This window comes from Sus scrofa, chromosome 8 (genome assembly GCF_000003025.6).
Source record: "Sus scrofa isolate TJ Tabasco breed Duroc chromosome 8, Sscrofa11.1, whole genome shotgun sequence".
Classification (NCBI taxonomy): domain Eukaryota; kingdom Metazoa; phylum Chordata; class Mammalia; order Artiodactyla; family Suidae; genus Sus; species Sus scrofa.
The window spans coordinates 115,443,650-115,461,981 of NC_010450.4; the positions used below are offsets into that span (position 1 = coordinate 115,443,650).

General features: G+C 35.9%; 1 protein-coding gene across 4 annotated transcripts in view; it reads right to left on the reverse strand.

Moving 5' to 3' along the window:
- AIMP1 (aminoacyl tRNA synthetase complex interacting multifunctional protein 1) overlaps positions 1-18,332 on the reverse strand; it is a 39,283-nt gene that overhangs the window by 6,197 nt on the left and 14,754 nt on the right. For all 4 annotated transcript variants that reach the window (XM_021100267.1, XM_021100268.1, XM_021100269.1 and 1 more), the window contains 4 exon segments: positions 17,732-17,845; positions 15,078-15,242; positions 7,912-8,123; positions 4,738-4,906 (listed from right to left, as the gene is read on the reverse strand). In XM_021100267.1, the coding sequence (XP_020955926.1) occupies positions 4,738-4,906; positions 7,912-8,123; positions 15,078-15,242; positions 17,732-17,845 (660 nt within the window).

Sequence of the window (18,332 nt, forward strand, 5' to 3'; positions counted from 1 at the left end):
TGACACAAATAAATGGAAAGATAAACTGTGCTCATGGATTGGAAGAATCACTACCACCAAAATGTCCATACTATCCCAAGCAATCTACAGATTCAGTGCAATCCTTATCAAAATATCTGTGGCATTTTTCACAGAACTAGAATAAATAATCCTAAAATGTGTTTGGAAACACAAAAGACAATGTAATCTTGAGAAAGAAGAATAAGGAGGTGTCATGCTTGAAACTACACCAAACTTGAAACTACACTACAAAACTGTGGTAATCAGAGCAGTATGGTACTACCACAAAAACAGACAAACAGCCGAATGGAACAAAACAGAGAGCCCAGAAATAAACTGATGCTCATATCATCTATTAACCCATGACAAAAAAGGCAAGAATACACAACAGGATAGAGATAATCTCTTCCATAAATAGTACTGGGAAAACTGAAGAGCTACATGTAAAAGGATCAAACTTGACCACTTCCTTATAGCACACACAAAAATAAACTCAAAACAGATTAAAGACTTAAATGTTAAGTCTGAAACCAAAATACTGGAAGAAAACAAAGGCAGTAACCTCTTTGACATCAGTCTTAGCAATACCTTTTTTGAATATGTCTCCTTAGGCAAGACCAATAAAAGCAAAAATTAAAAAAACTGTACCATAACAAACAAAAAAGTTTTTGCAGGGAGTTCCCAGCATGGCTCAGAGGAAACAAATATGACTAGCATCCATGAGGATGCAGGTTCCACGAGAGCCCCTGGCCTTGCTCAGTGGGTTAAGGATCCAGCATTGCCGCGAGGTGTGATGTAGGTCGCAGAGGTGGCTCAGATCTGGCATTGCTGTGAGGTGTGATGTAGGTCGCAAAGGTGGCTCAGATCTGGCATTGCTGTGACTGTGGCATGTGCTGTTGGCTACAGCTCTGATTCAATCCCTAGCCTGAAACCTCCATATGCCGTGGGGGTGGTCCTAAAAAAAAGGAAAAAGAAAATAAAAAATAGAAATAAAATAGCAAAGCAAACCACCAACAAAATGAAAGGGTAACCAACTGAATAAAAGAAGATATTTACAAGCAATATAGCCGATAAGGGATCAATATTCAAAATAGATAAAAAACTCATACAACTCAATATAAAAAACAAACTCGATTTAATTTTAAAGAATAAGTGGGACCAAAAGACTCTTGCATATCATACATGCTTTGTGATTAACCATCAATTTATATTTATTAAGACTATATCAAAAGAAATAAGTATGATCTTAGAAGTTAAAAGTCTGAATGCAAATTCTCAGTTATTATTAGACTGAAAACAGTACATTCTCAAACAAAACAAAAAGGGTGTTAATACCTTTTTCTTCTGACTGTAATATTATTTTCAAGTTCTTTCTGCTTGATGCTTTAGGGATTAGTTACCATATTTGAATACTAAAATTTATGGTTTCACATGTTTAAGATTAAAAAAAGTAGTGGGGAGGAGTTCCCATCATGGCTAAGCGGAAACGAATCTGACTAGCTCCTTGAGGATACAGGTTCGATCCCTGGCCTTGCTCAGTGGGTTAAGGATCCAGCATTGCCACGAGCTGTAGTGTAAGTTGCAGACATGGCTTGGATCCTCTGTTGCTATGGTTGTGGTATAGGCTACAGCTCTGATTTGACCCCTGGCCTGGGAACCTCCATATGTCAAGGGTGTGGCCCTGAAAAGACAGAAAAAGATAAAAAAGTGCTGATAAAAAAACTAGTGGGGAGGGTTTTTAGCCATTAAAAAAATATTATCAGGCATCTTCTAAATTCTCTGGAAACTATGCTTTTGTAGATGTAGAAAACAGTCGTTAAATTTAAAAGCCTAGGAGTTCCTGTCGTGGCATAGCGGAAACGAACGCAACTAGTATCCATGAGTATGTGGGTTCAATCCCTGGCCTGGCTTAGTGGGTTAAGGATACAGCATTGTCATGAGCTGTGGTGTATGTTGCAGACACGGCTCGGATACAGTGTTGCTGTGGCTGTGGTGTAGGCCAGCAGCTGTAGCTCCTATTCTACCCCTAGTCTGGGAACTTCCATATGTTGTTGGTGCGGCCCTAAAAAAAAAAGCAAGAAAAAAAATTTAAAAGCCTATTCAAAGCCAAATAGCAATTCAAAGATTGGGCCCCAAATGCAATTTCTATGCCATACTTAATATATGCAACATGAAATGTAAATCTCTAGACACTGAGCACATCAAACAAACATCAAAATGTACCAGCAGACACCTTAAGTTTTAAAAATGTAAAACATATGCTGAAAAATAAAGCACTGATAAATCATGGCTCTCTCTGGGAAAAGAAAAAAAAAAGTAAGACTAATGATCTGTTGCATATTTAGTATTAACTGTTATTTCCTTTCAGATTTACTGCTACAGAAGCAGTAACTAATGTAGAAGCATAAGCAGGATGAGTTTTAACCGACATCACGCCCTCAAGTTTATCAATATTTGATGCAGTTCAGCTTGGTTAAACATATTATAGGTTATAGGAGAATAATTCAAACCTCATGGGCCATTTTAATGTTAGGTTTTTCCCTTCTCTCATTTTACACATTTCATTTTTTGTAAAAGTGAACCTACGTATTTATGCGCTAAGCCACCAAGGAAGAACTACAATGTAAATACAAACACAGTCAAATAGATTGAAAGATTCAAAAATATAGTAAAGTCAAGAAATCCACACTGGGTTATTAGTGTCTCTAATGTTAAGTTACTGAGTAACTAAAAAATTCAATACACTTATATATTCAAGTGCTCCAATATTTACCGTTAATTCTATAAGATGAGGGAATGAAAGTTTGTATAAAAGTAAAAGATCTATAAGATTTCTCTAATGAAACAGTCCATATGAATTCATAGCAAGCAATAACTAATGAACAATAATGCTAATATTATTAGAGATTCAGGCACATCTATTGTTTGATCCTTCTACAAACTCTATAATACCTTAAGTGAATAACTAAGTTTTGTTGGGTCTCAGTCTTTAAATCTGTAAAACAGTGTGTGAAAAGTAGATGACTCTTTCCAGTTCTAAACATCTGACTCTATAATTACATCAAGAAACAAAATTTAAAATGTATTAATTTTGGAGTTCCCATTGTGGCTAAGCGGTTAACCAATCTGACTGGCATCCATGTGGACACAGGTTCGATCCCTGGCCTTGCTCAGTGGGTTAAGGATCTGGCGTTGCTGTGGCTGTAGTAAAGGTTGGCAGCTACAGCTCCGATTCGGCCCCTAGCCTGGGAACTTCCATATGCCAAGGGTGTGGTCCTAAAAAAGGAGGAAAAAAAAAAAAGTATTAATCTTAAGTATTTAAATAAAAAGGCAAATGTTAATCTGAAAAGGTAAAACAAGATTTTTTTTTTTTTTCCAATGTATGCTAAATCTTAAAAGAAAAAGCTCACCTTCATTTTCATTCTCTTCCAATTTAGTGAAATAGAATTTCCGGTGTGTCAGGTAGACACATAATGGATTACCCAAAAGCATGAAGTCTGGGGAAGTGTTCTGATAACCTGCTAAGTAGAGAGGTGATCATGTGCTCCTAGAACCTAAAGCCATTATGCTGCTTTGAGAAATGATTGAGACCAAGATTTTCCCAAAAATCTTAATTACCAAAAAAAGGTTCTTGGAGCACAGACCATTATGATTTCCAATCCACCAAGGGTCAAGATAGAAACATGCATTCAAAGTCATGGATACTTGTTCAACAATGCACATGCTTTTCAGATTAAGTCTACTTTTGATAATGAGTGGGTAGATGAGTTTCATGGACGTTAATTCATGCTTTCATTCATTTTTAAAAATCTTATTATTCCAATGTTAAAATTCTTCATATCCTAGTATCTCATCAAAAACAGTTAAGAGGATTTAAAAATCAGGTCTATATAATCATATAAACCTTGCTACTCCATTACAACTCTGTTGTTTTTACAAATGTTTTCAAATCAGTTCTGACTTTAAAAACCTAATTCTACTTATTACCCTAATTTATTTCTGCTTTTCCTTACTCTAGTCAAACAACAGTCTCTGTAAACACAGTCTTTTAATTTCTAATTCTTTTTCCTCTTATGAGATCTTCCCTCTTTTATGAAAGAAATATTTATTCTACATCTGCCAAGCATCCTTTCTCTTCTGCTTCAAAGACCTATTTGAAAAACCTTTCTTAACACATTATGATGCTTCATGTTTCAGGAACTTTTACTGGAGAAAATAAGCAATATGAAATGAAACTTCCTTTTAGATTATTAAAACAAATATGAATTTCAACTTAGAGACTTCCTCTATATCCTAAAGTCTAACAAAAGTATATTCAAGTATATTGATAGACTGACTTTGAGAATTACACATTTTCTCCTGTCTAAACTTGTCATCTCTTCATCTTTCTGTGTTGCATTCTGAGATAATCTACACCTGAAACGATTTTGTAGCACATTAGTCCGTATCCATATTACACTCTCTGGTACGTAGGTATCAAAATTAGTATTTCACTTAGTATAAAATCTCTCTGGTGTTTTCTGTAACTTGAGTATTCATAGGGAGGGGATGGTTGTTGTCAATCTGCCATCTTGAATCAATCTCTCTAAACTCAATAATAATATCAATAATAACAATCATTTAACATAAAGTCTTATAAGTCATACACAGGATTCATTTTAAATTTAAACATTCCAAGCATACCTTTGAGAATAATGACTTCCAAACTATTTTAAATAATGACTATTAAATACTCACCAGGGAAAGCATCAAAAGTAACTCTGTCACCAGGAACAGACCCATGAGGAGGTGCCAAGATTTCAACTTTCTCTGGTGAACTAGCACACATTACCATTGCCTGAGATACTACTCCCCTCATCTTTGCAGGTTTCAGGTTACAAAGTAAAATCACCATCCGATTTTGCATCTGTATGAAATATAAATTGATGATTAAAGATACATAGAGATTTAGAATAATCATATCTAGAATACATTAAGGTACATCTAATATGTTAAATATCAAATGTTCTATTTGTGTGGCTGCTTTATCCTTTTCTGTGTCTAAAACCTTTTATGTTAAAAAGCCTTATATCAACATGAAAAAAAAAAACATTTTACAAACTGACAATGCAAGAGAGATCAAAGAGCAGAGGTAAGGCCTTTCACTTAGGTATTTGTTGAACGAATAAATTAAAAAATGATTGAATGAAACAAAATTTGGTTTTGAATTTCAGCTGCAATGCACTAGCAATGAGACTGTATAAAGCTGATCTCCCTATTTCCTCACAAAATGAGGGACATGATATTAAAGACTTCTAACAAAGATTAAATTATAATGTGTGTAAAAGCATTTAGTTTAACATTAGTACTAAGATAAATGCACAATCACTTTTTCCTGCATGTTTGATCATTTCCAATACTATGCAAGATTCATTTCCTAAATTAAAAAATAAGAATCATTTAACAATTCAAGCATTATGCACACTACAATCAACAATTAGGGCTATTTCTACAATTGTTACACAAGTAGAGAAATTTCTTCCAACTTCAAAAGCTGAAGTTTCTTAATTTTTTTCTCAACAAGCAAAAACAAGGAACACAATTGTTTAAATTATTTCAACAAGTTTAAAATAAAATAACATACAAGAATATCACTGTGGGGGGGGGAGAGACACATATTCTAGATAAAAGATGGTTTTATAAATAAATGTGCAAATTTAACCCCAAATTTCGTAATTAAAACAACAACAAAAAACACAGGCCTAAGGCTCAATTTTAAAAGGCCTGTTTTTGAGGTCTTTGAGAATTAGACTTTTCTTCAAACAAGAATGCCACATATATAGAGACTTAAAAGAAAGTTACAGCAAATGTGTATTAGAAAAACAACAGGGTTGGTAAGATGATGCAATCTGTTAAGAATCAGCTAAGAGCTGTGGAACTTTACCTCAGAAAAATATACGAATGTACAAAACTTGGTATGTAGTTTTGGGGGCTAATGCTGTACTTTACAGACTGCTTACTAGTACTGACTTGATGGGTTAGATACAGATATGTATATAAATAGCTATGCATACGGTTGTGAATGGCAGCCTTTGGAGAGAAGAAATAGTCTGTAACTTATGACAACAAAAAAGTTAAAGCCCCAATGAGGAGGAGTTTTTCCAGTCTGAGCTAGCTCAAGATCAGTTGGTTTTTTTCTCCAAGACTCCTTATGAATCAAACTTCATAAGCAGTTGTGAAGAAGTCCCCATTCTGTACAAAATTATTGTTAAAAAGAAAAAGACACACGTGCCAAGTTTTTTTTTCATAGATAGGAGCTTTCTTTAATCTCCTTAATTCCATCTTTCTCGCCTCTACAAAGCAACCAGATGACACTACTAACATGTGAGACAGATTATACTACTCCTTAGCTCAAAAATCCTCCAATAGCCTTCATCTCACTAAAAGTCAAAGCCAAAGTCTTTGCAATGATCTATAAGACCTTTACATCACTTGGCACCCTTACCTCTGATTCCATTTCCCATGACATTTCCCCTTATTTATTCTGCTACAATGACACTGGCCTCCTGATGTTCTCTGAACATAGACTTCTCATTCAGGGATGCCTGAAAATGCTCTCCCATCAGACAGAATTACTTGCTTTCTTTATTTCCTTAGGCCTTTACTTAAATCTCACTTTTTTGGCCTTCCCTGGCTACTTTATATAAAATGACACTATCTTTCCTAGCCTAAATATTTCCTAGACTTTTCCCCACTTATTTTTTCTCCTGATATTTATCATTATTTAACACACAATATGATTTTCTCACTCCCTCATAGGGATATGAGCTTTACAAAGGCAGAGATTTTTGTCTTTTTAGACAAATCTATCTACTTATTTTAATTCATTGCTGTACTCCTTACCTAGAATAGTTCTTGGTATACTGCAGGTGCTCAAATAAATATTAGCATCGAGAAATGAATACATGTAGGGATCTGTGCAAATTCATAAAGCCAATAAACAACAGAGAAGGAAATGAACAGAGGCACAACTATCTTAAAGTCTACGGTTTTTCTAATATTTCTGACATATCATGGGGCAGAGGCAATAGGTAGTAATTCAACTTACTATAGAAGATGTCTAGAAAGAGCTAATTAAAAACTATCACTGTCTTTGATTCTTTCCACTGTCATTGGAAATATGTTTAAATATTTAATAAAATACAAAACATCCAATCTTTTTGAATAAAGGAATACCATTAAAAATTACAAGTTCAATCTTTATGATCCCCTCTCCTCTTTCTTCTTTAGTATGAAAATATTTCTTTTTTTTTTTTTTTTTTTTTTTTTTTTTTTTCTTTCCTCTGCGCATATGAGTTCCAGGTATCGAATCGAGCTATAGCTGCGGCTACACAGAGCCACAGCAACGTGGATCGAGCCGGTCTGCAAATACAAAGTCAGGAAGCGGATCGTAAACTGAGCAAGTCAGGAGTCGGATCGTAAACTACAGATGGAATCTAAAATATTCTTGAGTTATAAACAAATAAAATTTCCTCTCCAACTTTTAGATTGGTGCTTTCTGAGTTTTTATTACGTGACAATCAAGGAACTTAAAATTCCATGATGGAACAATGACGACTACACACACACACACACACACACACACACACACACACACACAGTATTTTATATAAAATACCAAACTAAAGGTATTTTTAAAAACTGAGGAAAAAAATACATTTCTTCTTCCTCTGCTCATAAATTTGATCTTTACAGATCTTTTCCAAGTTTTTAGGAGTTTTATGCACTTTTTGGTGGAATTCCTCACAAACTCATCAATGAATCAAAACTGGCTAATGCTGTATGGTCTGCTACAAATAACATGAAAAGACATTAAGAAAGAAGGAATGAAAGTGATGTGCATGTAGAAATACTTTTAGCTACACAGATTACCTGTTCAAGAGGAACATGATTCACCAGGCCACTGACAACGGTTCTTGGAGCTGTTTCTCCAACATCAACTTCTTCTACATACAAAGAATCTGCATCAGGGTGTTTTCTGGCAGTGGTGATACAACCAATTCGAAGATCCAGACGGGAAACATCAACAGGCTTTGAGTCAGCACTTCCTGCTACCGATTGCTGTTTCTTCTCCTTTTTCTCACCTAAAAAATAGTTAGGAATGGGTAACTATCAGAAGTAAAATAAAAATATACTATGAACATCAACACAGCTTTGATCTTCTGAGTTTAAAAGAAAAAAAGAAAGTGTTTATTTCCTATCTTCATTTAAATTTCCTTTAAATAACAAGGTAAGAATTATTCCTGTTACAATATCTTGAACCCTTTTTTAGTAGCTACTTCTCTGTTGAATTAACTGTCTATGTCTCTAGTTAAAGTCAGAGTACTTGTTGGTCTATGGCTCAAAGGCAAATCCATCCCACTGCTTATCAAAACTTCTTTTTTTTTCTTCATTTTTGGCTGCCCTGTAGCATAGGGAGCTCCCAGGCCAAGGATCAGATCTGAGCTGCAGTTGAAACCTAAGCCATAGCTGCAGAAAAAGCCAGATCCTTAACCCACTGTGCCAGGCTAGGGAACAAACCCATGTCCCAGTGCTCCCAAGATGCTGCTGATCCCACTGAACCACAGTGGGAGCTCCTCAAAAAGTTATTAGAAAAATATCATGTTCGTTAATTTACACAGTTGTCTATGGATGGTTTGGTACTATGGCAGAATGGAGGAGTTGTAACAGAGACATTATATCCTGCAAAGCTAAATGTATTTACTAAATAGCCCTTTACAGAAAAAGTAAGCCTTTCTCTAAAACGGAGGTGTAGAAAATCCTTTTAAGATTTACTCCAACTTTAGAGAGTGAAAAATCCTTTACTTAGAAAGGACACACAATAAGTAGCCAACTGACAGAATGAACTACAAATACAATTTCATTGATGAAATGTTCCTCTTATCACTTAAATCAATTAAATATACAATTAATTTATCCATTTTTTATATTTCCCTGAAGACTTGCTAGAGCTATTTTGAGTGGAAGGGAACATTTTCTTCAGATATGTTTTAAAAATTTTACTTGTTGGAGTTCCTGTCATGGTTCAGCAGTTAATGAACCTGACTAGCATCCATGAGGACGTGGGTTCGATCTCTGGCCTTGCTCAGTGGGTTAAGGATCTGGTGTTGCTGTGAGCTGCAGTGTAGGTCATGGATGTGGCTTGGATCCCGAGTTGCTGTGGCTATGGCATAGGCCAGTGGCTACAGCTCTGATTGGACCCCTATCCTGGGAACCTCCATATGCCATGGGTGTGGCCCTAAAAAGACAAATAAATAAATAAACGAAAATTCTACTTGTATTTATATGCTGAGAATATAACTATTAGCATAAGATTACTTTAGCCACTGAGACAAAATGCAACCTGTAAAGAGTTCGTCATCCTAAAACTTACACTTAGCCTCTCTGGCAGAAAATAAAAAATGTAAAACAAAATAAAATCTTATTTGCTTTCCAATCATTCTTTCTTAACTATATCTTTGTTTCATCTTTAAACAAATATTTACTGAGATCTCAGGCACTGAAAAAAGCAAGATGAGGGCTCACACTAGCCAGGCACTAAAAACTTCTTTGAAGAAAGACAGATGTATATAATGTACATGTAAAAAACATTATATACACAAAGAAATATAGAAAGATGGAGAAAAATAATTATGCCTAGAGTGGGAATACATGATTTTATGCAAAGGACATTCGTAATTTATAGAACGTTTACAAAAGAGGAGGTAGAGCTAGTTCAAAATGATGGACAGGGAGTTCCCGTCGTGGCACAGTGGTTAACGAATCCGACTAGGAACCATGAGGTTGCGGGTTCGGTCCCTGCCCTTGCTCAGTGGGTTAACGATCCGGCGTTGCCGTGAGCTGTGGTGTAGGTTGCAGACACGGTTCGGATCCTGCGTTGCTGTGGCTCTGGCGTAGGCCGGTGGCTACAGCTCCGATTAGACCCCTAGCCTGGGAACCTCCATATGCCGCGGAGCGGCCCAAAGTTATAGCAAAAAGACAAAAAAAAAAAAAAAAAAAAAAACAAAATGATGGACAATTTTTCATTTCATTAGAAAATTTTTAAAACATACCATTTCCCATGTAATACATTAGCAATGATTTTTTAAATGGTAAAAACTTAAATGATACAGAAATATATATACAAAATCACTATCAATATCTTAATAGCAGTTAATATTTTATGAAGAAAGTATACACTTATCTTAAAATACTAGATTTAGGGAGTTCCCTTCACGGCTCAGCAGTTAAAGAACCTGACAAGTATCCATAAGGACGCGGGGTGGATCCCTGGGCTTGCTCAGTGGGTTAAGGATCCGGAACTGCTGTGACCTGTGGTGTAAGTCACAGACACGGCTCAGATCTCATGTTGCTGTGGCTCAGGCAAGCAGCTACAGCTCCAATTGGACTCCTAGCCTGGGAACCTCCATATGCCAAGGGTGTAGCCCTAAAAAGCAAGCAAACAAAAAACTATATATATACTACTATAACAGTAAGATATAGCTATAGTCATGTATGTTTTTAAACTTTACTTCCTAGGCATTTGAAATACCTTTATCAGGAATCCACATTCCAGAGGTGATGACAAATATCAAAATCTATACAAGAACTTTGTTAAGTCATCATAAGAGACTTCAGAAATACTTCCTTGACAAATGAATGATGCTCACACGTGGCAGTATAGAAGGACTGTATGGGCACCACAGTGCTTGCTTGAGTTGAATTTTGGAAACAGGCAATCTTAGCAGCAAAATATCTACGGAGAACAGCCCTCTATTTCAGCACTGTCCAATACAGTAGCTGATAACCTCATATAGCTATTTACTTTTAAGTTTAAAATAATTACAAATTCAGTTTAGCCATTCTAGAAACGTTTTGAGTATTTCATAGCTTCATGTGGCTATTGTCTATTGTGTTGGATAACGCAGCTATACAGAAGAGAAAGTTCTTTTGGGCAGAGGCATTCTAGACCTAGACCTCCGTTTGGTCCTGTATGCTCCCTCCTTCCCCAAAGGGAGACTTTGTTGTCTCAATGGACTACGAGGTTTTGGACTGATCCTACAGCCACAATAATGGATCCTCTTTGAAGATGGACTTCATCAAACTTATAAGAATAGGCCGCGTGATTGTTTTGTGCCTACTTAGTGAATTTCATAAAGTGAAAAGAATTAGTCTGACTTGGTTTCACTGTAACCATACCACCTAGTGGTGAAGTTATGTAGGAGAAGATGTACAACATTTAACTACTTCTAACTAAAAGAGGTTATTGATGCTTACCAAAAAAACTTAAGCATTAGGTGCTAAAATGGCTTAGGCAGTTCATAAATCCCTCAGGTATTTTATATCTTCCAAAAATTTTAAACAAATTTAAGTATTATGAGAAGGCTGTATAATGAATTTTAAAGGCAGTTTTTAAGGCATATCTGGGGAAATGAAGTCCAGAAAGGAATAAAGAGTAGGTTAAAAAGAGTCAGATTTATGATTAGAAAAATAGCTTTATACTAAATTAAGGGTAAACTAGAAAGCATGAGACTTTAACACTAATTTAAGATGAGATCATGAGAACCTGAACTACTTGGTAGCATCTAACAAAATGAAGGCAGAGAGTTGGGCTCCAGATGTGCTTTGGTGGTAGGAACTACAGGCAAAGCTGATTTTATTGGGCTTCCCCTTATTGTGCTTTACAGATATTGTGTTGTTTACAAATTGAAGGTCTGTGGCAACTCTACATCAAGTGAGTCTCTTGGCACCATTTTTCTAACAGTATTTGCTCCCTTTTTGTTTCTGTGTCATAGTTTGATAACTTTTGCAATATTTCAAACTTTTTCGTTATTATATTTGTTATGGTGATCCATGATGCGATCTTTTATGTTACTATTGTAAATGTTTTGGGTACCATAAACCATGCTGAGATAAAATGTTGAACATAATAAGTGTGTGTTGTGATTGCTCCACCAACAAGCCGAACCTGTCTCTTTCCCTCTCCTCAGGCCCCTCTTGAGACAATACTGAAATAGGGCCAGTTAACAACTCTACAATGGCCTCTAAGTGTGCAAGTAAAAAGGAGAGTCTCAAATTCCTTGCATTAAATAAAAAACCAGAAATGATTAAGCTTAGAGTGGAAGGCATGGTGAAATCCAAGACAGGCCAAAAGTTAGAGCTCATGCCAAACAGTTGGCCAAGTTGTGAATGCACAGAAAAGTAGTTGGAGGAAATTAAAAGTGCTATTCTAGTGACGACATGAGTAATAAGAAAACAAAACATCCTTAGTGCTGATATGGAGAAAGTTACAGTGGTCTGGATAGAGGGTCAAAACAGCCATAACATTCCCTTAAGCCAAAGTCTAACCCAGAGCAAAGTCCCAACTCTCTCCAATTTTTTGAGGGGTGAGATGAGAAGTTTGTAAAAGAAAAATTTAAAGCTGGCAGAGGCTGGTTCATGAGGTTAAAGGAAAGCAGTTGTCTCCATAATATAAAAATTAAAGGTGCAGCAGTAAGTTCTAATGTAGAAGCTGCAGTAAGCTGTGCAGAAGCAGTAGCTAAGATAATTAATGAAAGTGGCTACACCAAACAACAGATTTTCAATATAGACAAAAGAGCCTTCTATCAGAAGAAGATGCCACCTAAGACTTTCACATCCATACTGTAGAAGTCAATGGGGCTTCAAAGCTTCTGAGAAAAGGCTGACTCTTGCTAGGGGCTAAGGTAGCTGGTGACCTGAAGTTGAAGCAAGTGCTCATTTATCACTCTGAAAATCCTAGGGCTCTTAAGAATGATACTAAATCTATTCTATTTGTCCTGCATAAATGGAGCAACAAAGCCTAGGTGACAGCATATCTGTTTAGCATGGTTTACTAAATATTTTAAACCCACTGTTGAGACTTTCTGTTCAGAAGAATGATTCTTTTCAAAATGTTACTGCTCATTGACAAGGCATCTGGTCACCCAACAGCTCTGACGAAGATATACATGAGATTAAGGTTGTTTTCATGCCTGCAAACACAGCATCCATCCTGCAGTCCAGGGATCAAGAAGTTAATTTTGTTTGTTTTGCTTTTTAGGGCCACGTTTGCGGCATATGAAAGTTTCCAGGCTATGGCTCAAATTGGAGCTGCAGCTACTTGTCTTTGCCACAGCCATAGCAACGCAGGACCTGAGCTGCATCTGCAACCTTTACCACAACTCACAGCAATGCCGCATCCTTAATTCACTAAGCGAGGCCAAGGATCGAACCCACATCCTCATGGACGCTAGCTGGGTTCATTAACTCGCTGAGCCACAATGGGAACTCCAAGAAGTTAATTTTGACTTTAAAGTCTTATTCTTTAAGAAATACATATTGTAAGGCTATAGCTGCTATAGAGAGTGATTACGCTGATGGATCTAAGCCAAGTCCATTGAAACCCTTCTGGAAAACATTCACCATTCTGGATGGCATTAAGAATATTCATGATTTGGGCGTTCCCGTCGTGGCGCAGTGGTTAACGAATCCACTAGGAACCATGAGGTTGCGGATTTGATCCCTGCCCTTGCTCAGTGGGTTAACGATCCGGCGTTGCCCTGAGCTGTGGTGTAGGTTGCAGACGCGGCTCGGATCCCGTGTTGCTGTGGCTCCGGCGTAGGCTGGCAGCTACAGCTCCAATTGGACCCCTAGCCTGGGAACCTCCATATGCCGCAGGAGCGGCCCAAAGAAATAGCAAAAAGACAAAAAAAAAAAAAAAAAAAAAAGAATATTCATGATTCATGGAAAGAAATGAAATATCAGTCTTAACGGGAGTTTGGAAGAAGCTGATTCCATTTCTCAGGAATAACTTTGAGTGGTTCAAGACTTCGATGGAGGAAGGAACTGCAGATACATTGGAAATAGTAAGAGAATCAGAAGTGGAGCCTGAAGATATACCTAAATTGCTGCAATCTCAGGATAAAACTTCAATGGATAAGGAATTGCTTCTAATGGATGAGCAAAAAGTGCTTTTTTTTGAGATGGAATCTACAATAGGTGAAGACTGTTGAAATGACAACAAAGGATTTAGAATACTACATAAACCTAGTGGATAAAGTAGCAGTAGGGTTTGAGAAGACTGACTGCAATTTGGAAAGAAGTTCTACTGTCAGTAAAATGCTATCAAACAGTATTGTGCACTGAAGAAAAACTGTGAAAAAGATTCAATCACTATAGCAAACCTCACTTATTTTAAGAAATTGCCACAAGCACCCCAACCTTCAGCAACCATGAGCCTTATCAGTTAGCAGTCATCAACATCAAGCAAGGCTTTCCGCCAGCAAGATTATGACTTGCTAAAGGTTCATGTGATGATCAGCATTTTTAAGCAATAAAGTATTACTAAGGTATATACACTATATATTAACTGCTACTGAACACTTAACAGTCTACAGTAGAGTGTAAATACAACTTTAATATGTACTGGGAAATGAGAAAATTTGTGTGATTGCTTTCTTATAGAATTTGCTTTATCGTGGTGTTCTGGAACGGAACCTGCAATAACTCTAAGGTGTGCCTGTACACAGGCTTTGGTAACCAATTAGATATGAAAATTGACGGACAGGGACAGTAAAGGTTGACTATAAGATCTCTAGTCTGGCTGCCTAAGTAGATGGTGATAATACTTTCTACTTGTTCTTATAGGTTCCTAAAATCTTAACATGCCGACGCCTCAGTTCAGACATGATGCTTTGCAATATCCTTTCTTATTTTCACACCTAGTTCTAAGCTAACTTTCTATCTGTGACTTCTCTGAAACTATCCCCTATATACACACCTAAATTCAGTCCTACTCAACTATATATGGACCTCTACACTTTCTACTTTCTGTACTTTTAGTTATGCTGGTCCCTCTACCTAAATGCCACACTCCTGCCCTGCCACCCTGGTCAACCATCACACATCCTTTAGGACCCAGCTTCTATGTCCTAATACCCTATTTCTCTTAACTTTATTCTAGTTTGTAAAAGCTTGAACTTTCTTTTTGACATATTATAAAAAATTTTGATATTTGATAAACCAGTCAAGTCCCAAATTACTTTAAAAGTAAAAAATACCTTTCTTCTCAACTTTCTCTTTCACCTTCTTTTCTTCTCCTTCTTCTTTTATCTGCTCTTTGGCCTCAGACAATATAGTTGTTACTGGGGTAGACTGTATCACATTTTCAGAAACCATAGAATCGGCTTGCAGTGCAGTACCAGATGGGAATGGTATTTGTTTCACTGACAAAGAAAATGAAATAGATAATGTCATTCAGATTAAAACAACAAATGGAAAACTACAAGACTATAAATTACAAATATGCACTTTTTAATTGAAGTATGTTTGATATGTATTATTATATGTTATAGGTATACAATATAGTGATTCACAATTTTTCAAGGTCATACTCCACTTATAGTTATTATAAAATATTGGCTATATTCCCCATGTTGTACAATATACCCTTGTAGCTTACTTTATACATAATCATTTGTACCTCTTAATCCTCAGCTGTATACTGCCCCTCCTCCCTTACCTCTCCCTACTGGTAACCACTGGTTTGTTCTCAAAATATGTGAGTCTTCTCTTTGTTTTATCCACTAGCTTGTTTTTTTTCTGTATTCCACATACAGTATTTTTTTTTCCTGTCTAATTTATTTCACTTAGCATTAATACCCTCCAAGTCCATCACTGTCCCTGCAAATGGAAAATTTGCATTCCTTTTTACGGCTGAGAAGTATTCCTGGGTGTGTATGTGTGGGTGTGTGTGTGTGTGTGTATCTCACATTTTCTTTATTCATCTGTTGATGGACATTTAAGTTGCTTTCATATCTTGGCAACTATAAATAATGCAGCTATGAACATTAGGGTCCATGTATTTTTTCAAATTAGTGTTCTTTAGTTTTCCTGGATATATACCCAGGAGCAGAATTGCTGGGTCATATGGTCATGTGAGTAAGGAAACAAGAATTTATACCCAAGCTCTCTATCCCCAGAGAATACACCCTCGTGATTTGACAAGATAGAGTATTTTTCACTCAGGTTTTCTTTTACTTGAACAATAAACTGGAAAAGTATTTTAGTAATAGTCATTTTTATATCAGAATTGAGAGACAGCATCTGATTACTTGCCCACAGCTCTACTTCAAAAAAAAAAACCTTTTAAAAAAAGCAAAGAAAATTGCTTCAGCAATGTTAAAAAAAAAAAAAAAAACAAAAAACACTCATTGCCTAGTGAAAATGGAAGAACATAATCTTGTGAGGGATTCTGATGTGGCTTATATTCTGGCCAATATTCAGACCACTTCTCAGAGGTATTTTTAAAGTTCCTTAGAGGCTATTGCTTCTTTTAGTAACGTGAAGCTCCATCTATCACTATTTTATGTTTCAGCATTATACAGAATTCAGCATTTTAATCAAGCTGTTGATTTGTTTTAGCATTTTCTTAATAAGATCAGAGTTTAAAAGTTTAATGTTTACAAGGCAATCTTCTAGAACTGGGAGGAATGAAAGCAATTTTATTGCTAATATTTCATTTGTTTACTGAATCCTATATTCCAAATCTCCTAGTCTTGGAAAATGTCAACTAGCCTCATATTTTCCATTGACAATCTTCTCTTCAGTGATAGTTTTAAGCATACATTATTGATTTTTTTCCCTTTTATTTAGCTCACTAAGGGCAGAAATTATACTACAGAATAGAAAAATAACTTACTGACATAATTAATGTCAAAAGTAGTAAGAGAGGGCTTCACTACACCAGGGCCTCTTAATTCACCTAGAAAGAATCTTTTACAATACAATCAAATGCTCTTCCCTGCAGTACTCTGAAATTATAAGTAAATTTCCATGTGTTTCTCTGTGAAACTATTATTACTATTATTCTACAATAATGTAAATTTATCTAGACATCCTTAAAATAATTCAGTAAAAATTTTAATTTTATGTACATGATAGTTGAAATAATTATCTGCTGATTTTGATAACTTAAAAATAGTATTTAATTTCAGACAAATTACTATATACTATATATACCAAGCTTTAATGTATAAAACAAAGATATTTAGAGATATATAGTTTTAAGGATAAAATATAGAATGTATATGAAGTACCTGACACACAGTGCCTATCATATAACAAAACAATAAATGTTAACTAAATATTACTATGGCTTATTTTTAACAATTATTCAATAGGGGTCAGTGAGAATCAAGTTGAAGTATAGTACAGAGATTAAAAGAATAGGTTTATGGGAGTTCCTGTTGTGGCTCAGTGGTAACGAACCCAACTAGTATCCATGAGGACACGGGTTCAATTCCTGGCCCTCCTCAGTGGGTTAAGGATCTGGCATTGCCGTGAGCTGCAGCACTGGTCACAGATGCAGCTCGGATCTGGCATTGCTGTGGCTGTGGGGTAGGCTAGCAGCTACAGCTCTGATCAGACCCCTAGCCTGAGAACTTCCATATGCTGCAAATGCAGCCCTAAAAAAAAAAAGAAAAAAAGAATAGGTTTATGAACCTCAGCTTTGATATTTTTTCCAGGATCCTAGGCAAGATCATTTGCCTTTTCTAAGTCTCTATTTTCTCTTTAATATAGAAGGATAAATGTATGAGAAAGGCTGCTGCGACAATAAGGTAAGCAATCAAGCATAAAACCTACTCAATAAACAATAAATGAATAATCATTATTATTATAATCCAAACAACCTATAATTTATATAATTAATCACCTCCATTTTGAATTTCTGCCTTAATTAGCTCTTGTTTCAATTCTTCAATTTCTTTCTTCAATTTGGCATTTTCAACTCGAAGTTTCTTCTCTTCTCTCAAAGTTGCCTGCAAAACTGGGATGAAAAACCATCAGTTAACATAGCTGTGTTTTCTAAAAGGGTTTTTATGACTACTATTTGAAAAGAGCACAGCCAATATAAACAAAGACAGTAATCAAATGCTGGACTAGTTCCTTTATATCAGTTTAGTAGTTATAAAACAATATGATATTTAAAAGCAAGAAGATCTATGAAATAATAACAATAGAAAAGGTTTTATTTATCAACCATTCTCCTCGCTTTTAGAAAAATGCTTATGACAACTTAAGAACCTGGCTCAGAGTATCAGTAATAGATTAACTGTAAGAGAGACAAATTTCCTCATGGCTCAGCAGGTTAAGGATTCAGCACTGTCTCTGCTGTGGTCTAGTCAGTCACAGCTATCGTATGGTTTTGATCCCTGGCCCAGAACTTCCATATGCCTCAGGAATGGCCAAAACCAAAAAAAACAAAGAACAAAAAACACCCTTAAGATATAATAATGATAACAAACAATAAAATC